The sequence below is a fragment of the Ailuropoda melanoleuca genome, chromosome 4, assembly GCF_002007445.2.
Source record: "Ailuropoda melanoleuca isolate Jingjing chromosome 4, ASM200744v2, whole genome shotgun sequence".
NCBI classification, from domain to species: domain Eukaryota; kingdom Metazoa; phylum Chordata; class Mammalia; order Carnivora; family Ursidae; genus Ailuropoda; species Ailuropoda melanoleuca.
Genome location: NC_048221.1, coordinates 78,781,579 through 78,796,331, shown reverse-complemented (window position 1 = coordinate 78,796,331; position 14,753 = coordinate 78,781,579). Strand labels below are relative to the sequence as shown.

The 14,753-nt window shown below is 35.9% G+C and overlaps 1 protein-coding gene across 5 annotated transcripts in view; it reads left to right on the top strand.

Moving 5' to 3' along the window:
• The window catches only part of PSME4 (proteasome activator subunit 4), a 104,071-nt gene that overhangs the window by 36,933 nt on the left and 52,385 nt on the right, over window positions 1–14,753 (top strand). For all 5 annotated transcript variants that reach the window (XM_019793010.2, XM_034659134.1, XM_034659136.1 and 2 more), the window contains 10 exons: window positions 1,793–1,942; window positions 3,886–3,949; window positions 4,485–4,559; window positions 6,098–6,220; window positions 8,241–8,333; window positions 8,905–9,170; window positions 11,877–12,063; window positions 13,056–13,145; window positions 13,919–13,983; window positions 14,248–14,398. In XM_019793010.2, the coding sequence (XP_019648569.2) occupies window positions 1,793–1,942; window positions 3,886–3,949; window positions 4,485–4,559; window positions 6,098–6,220; window positions 8,241–8,333; window positions 8,905–9,170; window positions 11,877–12,063; window positions 13,056–13,145; window positions 13,919–13,983; window positions 14,248–14,398 (1,264 nt within the window). The remainder of the gene's footprint in view (window positions 1–1,792; window positions 1,943–3,885; window positions 3,950–4,484; window positions 4,560–6,097; window positions 6,221–8,240; window positions 8,334–8,904; window positions 9,171–11,876; window positions 12,064–13,055; window positions 13,146–13,918; window positions 13,984–14,247; window positions 14,399–14,753) is intronic.

Below are 14,753 nucleotides of genomic sequence, written 5' to 3'. Positions count from 1 at the left end.
CCCCATCCTTAGTATGCTTTGAAGAGGAAATTAAAGGTGTAAATCGTTTCTAACATTGTGATGTTAGTCACTGGGCACAACATATTTCCAACTCTTGAACTGAATTATTCAGATTTCATTTATAAATTTAGAAATTTTTAAGTGGTGTGGGTGTCGGTTACCTATTATAAAGTAAGAATGCCATAATTTATGTGTAATTGTCTTTATTTGAAAGATTTTCCTGGAGTATCATTTCTCAGATTAAAAAATATTTTCCAAAATGAGTGTTGTAGGGATTGTATTAAAATGTGAGTAATAAAAGAAGGTTTTCAGACATTTTTAAAAAATATGTTCTCTTTCAGTAGAATATACAGAAATATTCCATATTCTGATGTTTAAAGATGAATATGGGTTGAATTTAGTTTTAATCAATTAAAATCCAATTCTATGGACTTGAGGTGTCTGTCTGGCTCAGTTGGTAGAGCATGGACTCTTGATCTTGAGGTCAGGAGTGTGAGCCCCATGTTGGGCATAGAGCTTAATAAAATGAAATAAATAAAAACCCAGTTCTGTGGACTTGAACTATTATTAGGCTGTTCTAAGACTGCTTATCCTGCTGTGTATGGATGCAGTGAATTCTTTTGAATAGAAACCCCTATTTTATTATATTCTTATAATATAAATGGTTATAAATGGTTTTATAAATCAGGTATTTGTTGCTGACCTACTATACTCTCAGTCTTGGGCACATGCATTTTTAGGATATAGTTTCCCTTTTAAGATTGAGGCTTAAGATTTAACCTGAGTCATAAGCCACCAATGAGCAGTGTCACTTTGAGCTAGGCAGTGACCTCTTGGCCTGTGTTTCCTCACAGGAAACTTGATCATCCCTGGGGTACTTAGTGGTTTTTAGGTTCTTAAATAATTCATAGAACACCCAAGGCTAACAGTTGACTCTGAAAAATTAAGAAGGAGAATTGATGTATGAGATATTTAAAGGCGGAATATATTCTGAGTTTTTTGTTTTTTTTATTCTAACTTGTGGCATAATGACCTGGCACCTAGATGCTTGATGAACTCAAAGAAGTAATTCTAGAAATGTAGTTTTATTCTTCACATTAATGAATGAAGTGTGATTCTAATTAATACTGATAGACAAAGATATGATAGTATTAATAATGTGACACGTAGGCCAAACCTACAAGTGCATTTGAAAAGGTTTTCTGACTTTCTTGGCCATGCCTAAATCTGAATTTCTCATATACTTTTTTTGTTATTTTAAACCCCCTTAATGGGTATTTGGTAATTACACGTGGGTCCTCTTTTTCCATTTACTTTCGTGTATGGATGTACACTTCAGATTCTAATTTGGTGAATATTCTCTACTCCAGGGGCTTTCCTGCCCATTTCATAGACTTGAAGAATGTTAGCACCTATAGGACCAGACCATCTAGTCTAGTCGGCTCTTGTATACAAGAGAGGTCTGTGGTACAGTAAATGGTTGGTCCAAACATGGCTGGGCTAAATGTTCTCTTTCTCATTTCACTGATTATCCATTTCTTATATAGACTGGGTTCTCTTTGACTAGATATTTTTCCTCTAAGTCCTATAGAAAAGAAGAAAAAGTTACCTTTACGTGTGACAAGGTATTTATTTTAGAGTTGCAAAAATGTGTTTAAGTTAACTTGACATTTGTAGTGTATGTTGTACCTTATGAAATCATTCCCTACCTCCCCTTTTTTTATTGGTCGTATGTTGATGTGTAGACCTTTTAGCTAATGATCAGTTAAATGAATACTTTCTTTTTTATTAGATACTTCCCAGCAGATGCCACAGCTGAGATGCTAGAAGAATGGCGGCCTTTAATGTGCCCTTTTGATGTAACAATGCAAAAGGCTATCACTTATTTTGAAATATTTCTTCCTACCTCCCTTCCTCCAGAACTTCATCATAAAGGTTTTAAGTAAGTATATACATATCTTGACAAATTGTAGAATAGAGCAAGAAATGGAGAAATATAAGCCATCTAGTAAAGTAATAATAAGTAAACCAAAATTTACTAACTCATCCGTTGTGTTGATTATGCTTGAAGTGTGTGGAAGCTGAAACAGTTAAATGTAAGATTGTAAATGAGGAGAGAATAATGCATATATGTCAAGCCAAATACGATGAGGGCTTTATGGGGCATCTGGCTGGATCAGTTGGTGGAGCACATGATTCTTGATCTTGGGCTTGAGCCCCACATTGGGTGTAGAGATTACGGAAAGAAAAAGTAAAGTTAAGGGCTTTAATTTAAAAAATCAAGAGAGAAAGAATAAAAAGTGCAAAAAGAAGTAGAAAATATCAGTAAATAGGTAGTGATAAGAAATGTTAAATTGTGTGGAGTTTAGGGAAAGGAAAAATGTTTTCCTAAAAACTTGGTTTTATTCATCACTTATAGTTTTTCTTAGGTCTTTTTTTATAATTTTTTTTCTTTACTCATTCTAGTCTTTGCACTGTTTTTAAGAACTTTTTTCTAGATGACTCTAGGTAATAACAAATCCTAGAATGAAAAAATATTTAGGGGAGCCTGGGTGGCTCAGTCAGTTAAGCATCTTGACTGTTGATTTCTGCTCAGGTGATGATCTCAGGGTGGTGAGATTGAGCCCTGTGTTAGGTTCCACCCTGGGTGTGGAGCCTGCTTAAGATTCTCTTTTCTTCTGCCCTTCCTCCCTCACTCACTCTTTCTAAAAAAGAGAGAAAGAAAGAAAAGAAAAATGTTTAGACTATGTTCTTTTTTAAAAAAGATTTTATTTGAGAGTGAGACGGCACCACGCGTGTGCACGAGGTAGGACAAGGGCAGAGGGAAAGGGAGAAGCAGACTCCCCACTGAGCAGACAGTTAACCCAGCACTCCATCCCAGGACCCCAGGATTATGACCTGAGCCAAAGGCAGATGTTTAACCAACTGAGCCACCCAGGCGTCCCTTTGACTATGCTTCTATGAAAACAGAAAAAGGTATGAAAAAAATAGAAAGAAATAGGTAGTATTGTGTTGTGGGTTCATCCTTACTCCCCAACTCCCCATACTGTCTATAGTGAGGTGTTAAATCAGAAATTTTGTATTGAGCTGTGTATTTATGAAATTTTAATTCTAATTCAGTAATTTAAAAAACTGCATTTCTTTGACATTTGTAAAGATTGGTGAATAGTATTCCAACATGTTCTTGCCCTTACATTCTCTTCTGTTTAATCTGAGATCATTTCTCCAATGATATTTTAATTGTACCTAATACTATGTGGCTCATCTGTTTTGGGGAACATTTATTATAGTGCTAGTTAATTGCATAATTACTAATTGTCTTATTAAAGGAAAGAATATAAGGGAGAGTTGGAAGAACCAGTAGTAATAGGAAAATACTGAAGGAGAAGGGGAGGGGACACTTAAACAGTATTAGGTGGGGGTGGACAATAATTATTTAATTATGAAGTAGAGGTGGGTTTTTTTTTTAATTTATTTGAGAGAGAGAGAGGGTACGTGTGTGCAAGCACGAGCGGGGGGGGGGTCAGAGAATCCACTAGCAGACTCCCCACTGAGCGTGGAGCCTGACGTTGGCCTCCATCCCAGGACCATGACCGGAGCAGAAACTAAGAGTCGGGCACTTAACCAACTGAGCCACCCAGGTGCCCCTAACAATGATGTAGATAGAGGTTTGATGAGATGACTGTTTAGCATAAATATATTGCAAGGGGAATATGCAGAGAGAAGTAGTCATTTGTCCCATTAAGTTTGTAACAGTCAGTATTATTTTTTCTAGGTTGTGTAGTTATCAGTAAGAGTAATATATTAAAAAATACAAAGGCTACCTGGCTTTGAACCACTTTCTGTAAATCACTTGCTATTCATAACAACATTTTTCTTCTTCAGACTTTGGTTTGATGAATTAATTGGCCTTTGGGTTTCAGTGCAAAATCTCCCACAGTGGGAGGGGGTGAGTATCCTATTTTTTCCTTTGCTATCAGATCATTTGATAAGTAACATTAGTTCCTTAGAATTGGCTGTTAGCAATGCTGTAATTGTTTTTTTTTAAATTCCGTTTGCTGTTTCTAAGAGAAATAGACACTTCTTTTGGTTTTATTGATATCTAGAAGCATATGCGTGTGTTGTGAAGTGCATGAAATAAATGTAAGACTTGTTTGTTTCCTATTGTACCTTCACTAGTGTGTTGCTAGACATATAGGGATGTTTTCTCTATGCTTATTTTTATTCTTCTGTTTGCATTGTGGATGATGCTTTGTCATTTCCCTTTTAATAAGCATTTCAACTGCATTTGATTTTAAATGGGTGACAGGAATCAGAACTTATATTTGGAAATTTAAAAAAAATGAGTCATAAACTATATATTAAGTTGTGCTAATGATGACAGCTGAGAACCAGAAATGGATGGAGGTGTGACTGTGACACTTAATAACAACAACAAGTGTATTTACTTAACCGTCTTTTTTTCTTTTTTTGTTTACTTTCAGCAACTTGTAAATCTCTTTGCTCGATTGGCTACAGATAATATAGGGTACATAGATTGGGATCCATATGTACCAAAGGTAATTAAGAACTTTTGAGCATACAACATACAGTAGCACTGATAGCACTTTTTGTGTCTTTAAGAAGTGTGTTTTTTTTTTTTTAAAGATTTTATTTATTTATTCGACAGAGATAGAGACAGCCAGCGAGAGAGGGAACACAAGCAGGGGGAGTGGGAGAAGAAGCAGGCTTATATCAGAGGAGCCTGGTGTGGGGCTCGATCCCATAATGCCGGGATCACGCCCTGAGCCGAAGGCAGACGCTTAACCGCTGTGCCACCCAGGCGCCCCAAGAAGTTATTTTGTATGCTAATTCCTAAAATATTTCTTGACCACTAGTAAAAACATGCAGTTAACCAGGATAGATCATTTATTTTCAAAAACTAATTGGATCATACCAAGGTAATTATAAATGTGTGATTTTTGTCTTTCTTATGTAGGACATGAAATAGAAGTTTCAGAGTAATTTAGAAAGTACTACGTATATTATTTAGGGTATCTTGCATTCATACCTTCCAACAAATTCTGGGTCTTGTATTTGATTGCATTCTAGAGTGTTCTCTCCTTTTTAGATCATATTTTCCTGGAGTAAATAAAGCTAGAGTGTCTCTAAGTACAGTGTTAACATTGCATCTTCCATATTGTTTCATCTGCAGTAGGTTCAGGAGGACGGACATGGGGCATCCAGGTGATTCTGATGCACACGCTGACAGTAGAGCAGGGCTGGGGAGCTGCCGCAGATAAATACTCTGTTTACCTTTGCTTGAACTGTCCAGGAGAAACTAAGGAGGAAAAGTGATTTTCTCCCACCTCTGCTCATCAGGGAGCGTGCTTTGCCCTCTCCCTCTGCCTGCCGCTCCACCTGCTTATGTTCTCTCTCTCTCTCCTCCTCTCTAATAAATAAGTAAAATCTTTAAGAAATAGATAAATAAAAATAAAATGTAGTTATTACAAGACAGATGAAAATGCAAATTCCTGGGAAAAAATCAAATCAATGATAGAATTTTGAAAGGGAAAGTAATCTGCTAGAAGATAGGTATTTGCATTTTGTATATTCTTGGCATGAAGTGAAAGCATAGGAAAAGTAATTTTATTTGCATTTAGAGAGATAGGACTCTACTTACCCACATTTTGCCTTTTTATGTTTAACTATATCTCGTTTGTTTATGGGTACGTGGATACAGCTGCTGCTTATCCACCCCTTTGTGACCTCAGTGTCATTTGAAAGAAAATAAATAGGGGCACCTGGCTGGCTCAGTCATTAGAGCATGCAGCTCTTGATATCTGGGTCATGAGTTCAAGCCCCATGTTGGGTGTAGATATTACTTAAATTAATAAACTTTAAAAAATGAAACAAAATAAATAAAATTTTTTTAAAAATAGATATTTCTGTGTAATTTTTATGGAAGCAGTGTGTAAAGCTACCAAATAGTATGTAGTTTTGCTTAAAACCTGATCCAGTGAGAATACATCCAATAACAGTAATATATAACACTTCAGTTCTTTAGTTACTTGGTACTTACAAATATTTATTCTTAATTCTCTTTTTCTTTTTAAAGATATTTACGAGAATTCTGAGAAGCTTGAACCTCCCAGTGGGAAGCAGTCAAGTATTAGTCCCAAGATTTTTAACAAATGCTTATGATATAGGACATGCTGTGATATGGATCACCGCCATGATGGTTTGTAACACAGTAGTTCATCTAAATTTTGTGTTAACCATACAAAAATTCTGTATAATCACATACGGCTATATTGGTATCTTAGTTGGTCATTTGATTCTTGGATATTTTCTGATGTAGTAAGCTAATGTTTATCAGACCCAGAATATAGAAAAACTCACCATTTCTCTAGCTGGTGGTTCTTAATAATGGAGTCAAAGTTTATAGAGTTTTGAGAGATTCAGAATGTCTAACAGTCTCACAGGTCAAGAACCAGACTCACAAATGAAATTCAGGTCAAATTAATAATGATAAATGTGGAATTAGAACTCAGGGTTTCGCATATGCTGGGTACAAATGCATTTAGTGTCGAAGATTACAGTGAACACAAAGCTTACTAAATAAACGAAGTAATCTTGGTGAAGGGAGAAGTATGGAGGATTACTTTACTGACATCCCTGAAGGAAAGTAAAAATATATACACATGCTTGGATTTCAGTGTCAGCTTGCAAATAAGACTATTAGAACAATTTTATAGTATAATTTTTCTGGATTGTCATTTATATTGCTTCTACTGCTGTCTCTTTTTTAAATTGTTATCCTGTGTTTGATATTTTCTGCCAGGTTGTGTTGTTTGGTTGGTTGTTTATGTGGAAAAGGCGGGATGGTTGAGATGTTTGCTCTTAAGTTTTATTTTCAGTTTAAAAAAAAAATTCATTCTCCCCATTTTTGCTGTTTCATTATTAAACAGGGAAGATCACATTTTCTTTCTAATACTCTGTAAGAGCAAAAACATTTGGATGTTCATTATCTTACATAAGCAATGAGTTGGAATTCATTTTTTTAGAAGTCACAAAATTATATCATGATTAGTATCAGCTTATTTTAGTTAATGTTGCTGTTCTTTCTCAGAGTTTTTCCCATTGACAGTTTTGTGTTAAGTATGAATATTGAATATAATAAATAAAAATACTAATTATTACTATGTTAAAATGTTGACATTTTTGTTGTTTTTTTCTATGGAATTATTACGATCTCTTTAGTGGTTGACCTCTTCTCAATTGGGAACATGTATGAGGATTTCATTTCAGCAGGAAGTCACGTTCTTAATATAACTCATCAGTCTACCTTAGGTCTATGCTCTTTCTTGAAAGATCATCCTGAGAGATGGAAAGTTTTAAAACCAAATTGTAGTTCTTTATCTTCAGAGCTGTCAAACTTGATAAAATGGAATGCTAAATTTTTTCCTCATTTTTTCCCCCAGGTTGTATTATTGTTTGGTGTTACTTGTTTTGGTAATAATTAAGAAAAAATATTTTTCTTTTGAGTCAAAATGTGGTCAAATGTAACGTTTAAATCATTTGAAACATTTAGAAGTAAAAATAAAATATTTGAATGCATTTATGTACATCTCACTTCTTCATTTCCTGCAATGAGAAATTCACTTCTTGAATCCTTTAAGGAACGCTTTTTATGCCTGATGTTACCACTCTTGGTTATTTTAAGACAGTCTTCATGACAAAAGTTATTTCACTGCAGAAGAGTAAAATGTCCTGATACCCTAAATTGGAAGATCTCTTTTCAGTTATCTAATTTGGTTTCAGTAAGTTGCTCTTATTTTTAATAGAGTGTTTTAAATGGAAGATTGTAGGAAGTTCACGGGGGAATTGTTTTTGACTCTTTTTTTTTTTTTTTTTTAAGATTTTTACTTATTTATTCGACAGAGATAGAGAGAGCCAGCGAGAGAGGGAACACAAGCAGGGGGAGTGGGAGAGGAAGAAGCAGGCTCATAGCGGAGCAGCCTGATGTGGGGCTCGATCCCATAATGCCAGGATCACGCCCTGAGCCAAAGGCAGACGCTTAACCACTGTGCCACCCAGGCTTCCCTGTTTTTGACTCTTATGTAGAGGTAGAATTGGTTTTTGTCAGCAGAATGGATGTGCACCACATTAGAGAGGTATATGTAGGCTTGGGCCTATTGAGCCCTTCAATTTTCCAGTGTACTGTGGGTACTGATATTTTTATTCTTTTATTTGAATAGGGTGGACCAAGTAAGCTAGTGCAAAAACACTTGGCTGGTTTGTTTAACAGCATCACATCTTTTTACCATCCCTCAAATAATGGGCGCTGGCTGGTGAGTATGTTCGTTTTTTCATTGTAGGGTTTGGAAATTTTTAAAGATACAGTCACACGTATCTTTAAAAAGTGGTTACACGTTGCCTGTTGTATATAACCTGTAATGCATTTTCTGTTCTTTTTATAAATTTGGCTATATGTAGGTGATTAAGTTCAAATTAAGTTACTGTGTTCATAGAACATAAAAATAACTGAAGATAATACTGATCTGATAACTGGTGACAAAATGTCAAATTCTGGCAACAGAAAGGAGTGTCAGTTGTGGTTTTTGTTCCTTGTTTGTTTGTTTTGGGTTTTTTCCACCTTGCCTGGTTAAAATGATTTTTCATGTAATGGAAGATTCATCTGGTGCTAGAAATTAAAATTGACATTTGAAACACATTTTTATTTTTATTATCAGTATTTTAATTGATAATAGCATTTTATTCTGTCTAGTTACAACGTGCAGGTCTTTGTAAGATTGTAAGAGCTGTTATTTTAAGAATCTTTATTTGGATGGTAGAAAGGAACCATAAATATCTGTGTGGGAAAAAGAACCTACCTTGGACTTTTTGCTTCTGTGTCCCCAGAACAAGTTAATGAAACTACTTCAGCGGCTGCCAAACAGTGTTGTTAGAAGATTGCATCGTGAAAGATACAAGAAGCCTTCTTGGTTAACTCCTGTGCCTGATAGCCATAAGCTTACTGATCAAGATGTTACAGACTTTGTACGATGCATTATTCAACCTGTCCTCTTGGCTATGTTTAGCAAAACTGGTAGTTTAGAAGCAGCCCAGGCTCTGCAGAATCTTGCCCTCATGAGACCTGAGTTAGTAATACCCCCTGTACTTGAAAGGTAAGTGTAGCTGTATGTGTTTGGTTGAAGCCTCAGCTGTAGCTGCAGCTGTTCTGGTTATCCCTTCCCTCTGCTCTTCTGTTCTGCCTGTTTTTCTTTTGTGGCTTCTGTTTTGCTTTCTCCCAAACTGTTCCTGTAGAAGAAGCAAGGCATTTTAACCTAATGATTGGTAACTTGATGAAGGTTTACTGGAAAGCAAAGAAAATTGACAGGAAATGGATAGAATATTTTTGAATTATTGGCACATTTTTGCTCATAAATTAAGGAGCGCTTGGTGGGATCAGTTGGTGGAGCATGTGACTCTTGATCTCAGGGTTGTGAGTTTGAGCCCCATGTGGGGTGTAGAGATTACTTAAAATAAGATCTTTTAAAAAATTAATAAACTAATCTCTGGCTGCTTTTACATCAAAGTCTGAGTGTCACTAAGTATTGAGAAGTGATTTTGGATTTCTTTTATTTCGTAGAATTGGTGATACAGAAGAAAATTTGACTGTCTTTATTATTTTCATATATGTGTAATCTTATGTGTATTATTTCCACAGTGTAGATTTGATTGCATTCATTTTGTTTCATATGTTGAAATAGTAACAAAAATAGTTTTCCCTTTGCCTAGTTACTGTCACAATATAGGCCTCCTGTGCTTATATAATATTACTTAGGCTATCTGTTAATTCCTCTGCTGCCTCAACTTGAGCTTTATGATTTCTCTCTTAATGTCTTACTCAAAAATAGAAGACGAATGTTTGTTTTTAGGGCCCAGAAGGGTCTAACAGTTTGAGTTCCATAAAACCAGATTTTTCCACAATCCTTAGTGACAGAATGCAGGTGACAGCCTATTTTCTGACTTGAAATAGGATAACAGGGCACATTTGCTTGGCGACGGATTTCCTGTTAAAGGTCTTGACCAAAGTGGGGCTCCATTATTTATAACTTTGAATTGCTTATGTTATCTTGCCCCGTCCTCTTTGCCATAAATATTCAAGTTAAGTTGTACCTCATTTTCCAAACCTCTCCCTTTTCTGTGTGCACTTTGTGGGCACGGAAACTCTTCCAGCACAGATAACTTAATTGGGAAATGAAACGGGGAAGTTAGGCAGTTTCTGCCGTCTCAGCCCCCACTGTTCTTTGCTCTTTGGCCTCCATGTGGTAGCAGAAGCTAGCAGCTCAGTGACAGGTCCCTGGATGTTTCTTGTTGAGGAGAGACTTGCCTCTAAGGAGGGACTTCAGCTTCTTGCATAGTTAAAATTTTGAATTTTGGAGTGTTTTGGTATTTCTTGGCTTTCACTTTGTTTTGCCTTATTTTAATGTTTTCCAGCTGATGAATTACGAATAGTGAGATACATTTTTAGTAGAAGGAACAAAGCTTACAAATACAAGTAAATGATGAATCACTGAACTCTACCTCTGAAACTAATAATACACTGTATGTTAATTAATTGAATTTAAATTTAAGAAAATGAATACAAATAAAATTATCCAGCACATTTTTTTTTTTTAGTTTTCAATTTTTGAACAAATTTAATAGTGTATTGAGTGATACATGCTTGGCCAAGAGAAATATTTTGAAGGTTTTTTTCTTTTATAAAAGCAAAAGTCCTCTGGGGCTCCAGGATGGCTCAGTTAAAATTAACTGAATTGGTTAAAAGTCCAATTCAGGTCATGATCTCAGGGTCGTGAGATCGAGCCCTGCCTTGGGCTTTATGCTTGGTGGGGAACCTGCTTAAGATTTCCCCCCTCACTTGCTCGCTTTCCCTCCTTGTCTCTCTCCCTCTCTCCCCCTCCTTACCTCTCCTTTTGCCCCTCCCCTGTGCATGCGTTGCCCTTGGGCTTGCTCTCTCTCTTCTAAAAAGAAAAAAAAACAAAACAAAATTCCTTTAAAAAGGAAAAATGTAGAAAATAAATTAGGTCCTGAGTTTTCTATCTCCTAAGGACAGCGTCTGTTAAAGAGCTGGTTTGCTTTCTTCACCTTTTAAAGCATGGGCATGGTTGTTTTTTTATTCTGATCATAAATGTTCTTTCTTTTCTACATAAAATGAAATTTTCCTTAGTCTTTCTGCATAAGAGAAATTCAGAATGACTGTGTTTTAGATTTTTTCCCCCTATAGGAGAGATTCTTAAAAATGGAATTGCTGTGTGAAAGAATGAATGTTCTTGGCTTGTCTTTTACTTGCTGATCAAATATTGTATTTATATTATTCTCCCTCGTTTATTCACTCTAGTTTCAGGAGTCTTCTCATGTGTTTCTAGACTTAATTTCCAATTTTAAAATACCAGTCTTTTGAAAGGTGTAAAATAGGAGAAATTTCAGCATTGTAATAAAGATTGTTTTTCCGATAAAAGGGAAGAGTAGAGTAGTTGTCACTTGTTATTGCTGAATTCTAATAACTGCCGACCATTAGATTAGAATCAGTCATATTGGAATGTGGAAGTGGATTCAGATGGCTGGAATAATGCAAAATCTGCCAGTTTATGTTCTTTTTCACTGTGGAATTTGCATGGAGAAAAGTGGTGAGGTGGCAGGGGCTTGGGGAAACGTATCTTTCCTTTATGTGTGTGACTCAGTTAACTTTGAGAGCAGATAATTCATGCAAAATATTCTGCCAGCTACTAACAGGCAGTTTATGAATTTGGTAGGTTTAATGTATTGTGTATGTTTATCTGTGGTGGAACTTTTTTTTTTTTTTTTAAATTCTGTTTAAACTGTAGAACGTATCCTGCACTAGAGACTCTAACAGAACCTCACCAGCTCACAGCTACTTTAAGTTGTGTAATTGGAGTAGCCCGCAGTTTGGTATCAGGGGGCAGATGGTTTCCTGAAGGCCCAACACACATGCTACCTCTGTTGATGAGAGCATTGCCTGGGGTAGATCCAAATGACTTCAGTAAATGCATGGTAAGCATATTTATTATTCTGCTTTGTGTCTCAGTTCTAATGTGCGACTAGACATCCTTTTTCAGTTTTGTTCAAATACTCTTTTAGAACACAGTTCAATGTAAAATGTGTTAGTGGTAAATGGTTATATCTGTAGATGCCCGAGTTTAGATCTGTGGATGGTTAGTTGACCTATATGTCATAAGTCATTTGCCATAACCTGGATACATTTAATGATCGTAAGATATTTTTATTTTTTATTTTTATTTTTTTTAAAGATTTTATTTATTTATGTGACAGAGATAGAGACAGCCAGCAAGAGAGGGAACACAAGCAGGGGGAGGAGGAGAGGAAGAAGCAGGCTCATAGCGGAAGAGCCTGATGTGGGGCTCGATCCCATAACACCAGGATCACGCCCTGAGCCGAAGGCAGACGCTTAACCGCTGTGCCACCCAGGCGCCCCCATAAGATATTTTTAAAGCTCATTATATATTTACTGTATTTCTTGACCAGAGACATTAAAAAATCTTAGCATATGATCATTTATACTTCCCTCTGTCTACACTGATGACAGGAGGCATGATAAAAGCTGGTGGGTGCAAAATGCCAGGTCCTGTTTTATACACACATCTCCTGACTTAAAGCGTTGCTCACCTTTCCTCCTGCCCGATCCCACACTTTTGCTTTGGCATATTCTGTTTATCTTTAGTTAATGTTGCATCTTTAGGTGCGGGGCCAGTAACTTTTCATTGACAAAAAGTTGGAGAACGTTGTGCCTAAACCTAATAAATAACTATGAAAATAAATTTAGTATAACTTCATTACTAAAGTAACAGCTGCTTAATTGTGAGGAACCTTAAAATGTTCAGTTCTAAGTGAAAAATTTCCAGAAAGATTATTGTGGGATTTCCCTCAAAATAATTTATTTGGGTACTTCATTGTAGCTTATGGGATGCTTGTATTTTTGAACTATAGTTAACAGTTACTGTTAAATTTTCTGCATCTTCCCGCAGATCACATTCCAGTTTATAGCAACATTTTCCACTCTGGTGCCTTTAGTAGATTGTTCATCTGTACTCCAAGAAAGAAATGACCTCACAGAAGTAAGGATGCTTTCTGCTTGTAAAAGGATTGGTTAACTGAGTTATAACTCTTACTGTAAACGCATAGTAATATTTGATAGTTTAAATACTAGTAGTTTAAAATTACTCTTTTGCGACTAAAATGATGTAAATGGAGGACCAGGTCATTGGTAAGATAGTCCAGCAGGGCACCCACCGAAGGACGTAGGTCAAAAATAGGCTATTTTGTAAACAACTGATACCCAGAGGTGTATTTCAGTATTTTGTCACTTTCAATTTTTTGTTAAGCGGAGATAGTGGTGGGGTTTTTTTTGTTGGTTGGTTGGTTTGGTTTGGTTTTGGTTTTTCTGGGGTTTTTTTGAGTTTAGGAATAAATTTGTGGAAGGGCTTGACCTCCAATGAACAGAAATTTTCTTCATTACGGACTGGTTCTTTTAGAATTATTTTCTTTATTGTAAGCATGTTTCTACTTGACTATTGTCATTTGGATGTTCAAGTAGTTGGAGAGAATCCTGTATATATACACCAGAAGCTTGAAAACTGTAGATGATAAAGATGGCTGTTTGACCTCTGTTTTGGGCCCTTGTAAAATATGTTAATTACTTTTTACTTTGGTTCCTGTAGAGTAGTATATTGAGTTATTCTAAATTGATACACGATATGGTGCTATTTCTCACCATACTCAGTATAATAATGCAGTGTTAAATCTATTTTGTAAGCCGTAATTGAGTTTTAATAGTTCCAAGAAAAATCAAGGACTATTTTTAATTTTTCTCTACATTGAAATGTCATAGGTGGAACGAGAACTTTGTTCAGCCACAGCTGAATTTGAGGATTTCGTCTTACAATTTATGGACAGGTGAGTTTGTACCCCAGACCCTTTATTAGACATTCAGAGAGATAACTGGCCTATCCCAACAACTTCATCTCTCTGCAATGCAACCTGTACATAGCCACTGTCTCTGGACTGAGCACCTGAAGTTAAAGAAGACAGTTGATAGCCATGCCCAAATTGAATAGCTATCATTTGAATAGGCATGACGGTGGAGACTTACGTAATCATCATCGAAAACATGAAACTAGCTTTTAGTTGCTAAACTTATACTTTCTTTGGATTATTTAGATGTTTTGGACTTATAGAAAGTAGCACATTGGAGCAAACAAGAGAAGAGACGGAAACTGAGAAAATGACTCACTTGGAGAGTTTGGTCGAATTAGGTCTGTCTTCTACATTTAGTACAATCCTCACACAATGTTCCAAAGAAATATTTATGGTAAGAGTCGCATTGCTGCAAAAAATTAAATCCCAGTCTTGTAGGGTTTTTTTGTGTGTGTTTTAAAAATTGAAGTTACTTAGGTATTATGCCATTTATCCTTTTTTTTCATACTTAACTTTGAGAAAGATAAACAGTGGATTCTCATATTCGCTAATTTCATATTTGCAAATTCATCTGCTTGCTAAAATTTATTTATAATCCCCAAGTCAGTACTCACGGCACTCTTGTGCAGATGTATAAATGTGGCAAAAAATATGAGTCGCGTATGTTCCTGGCTGAGGTTGAATAAGGTACCATGCTCTGCCTTCTTGTTTCAGCTCTGATGTAAACACGCTCTTGTGTCTACCTCGTG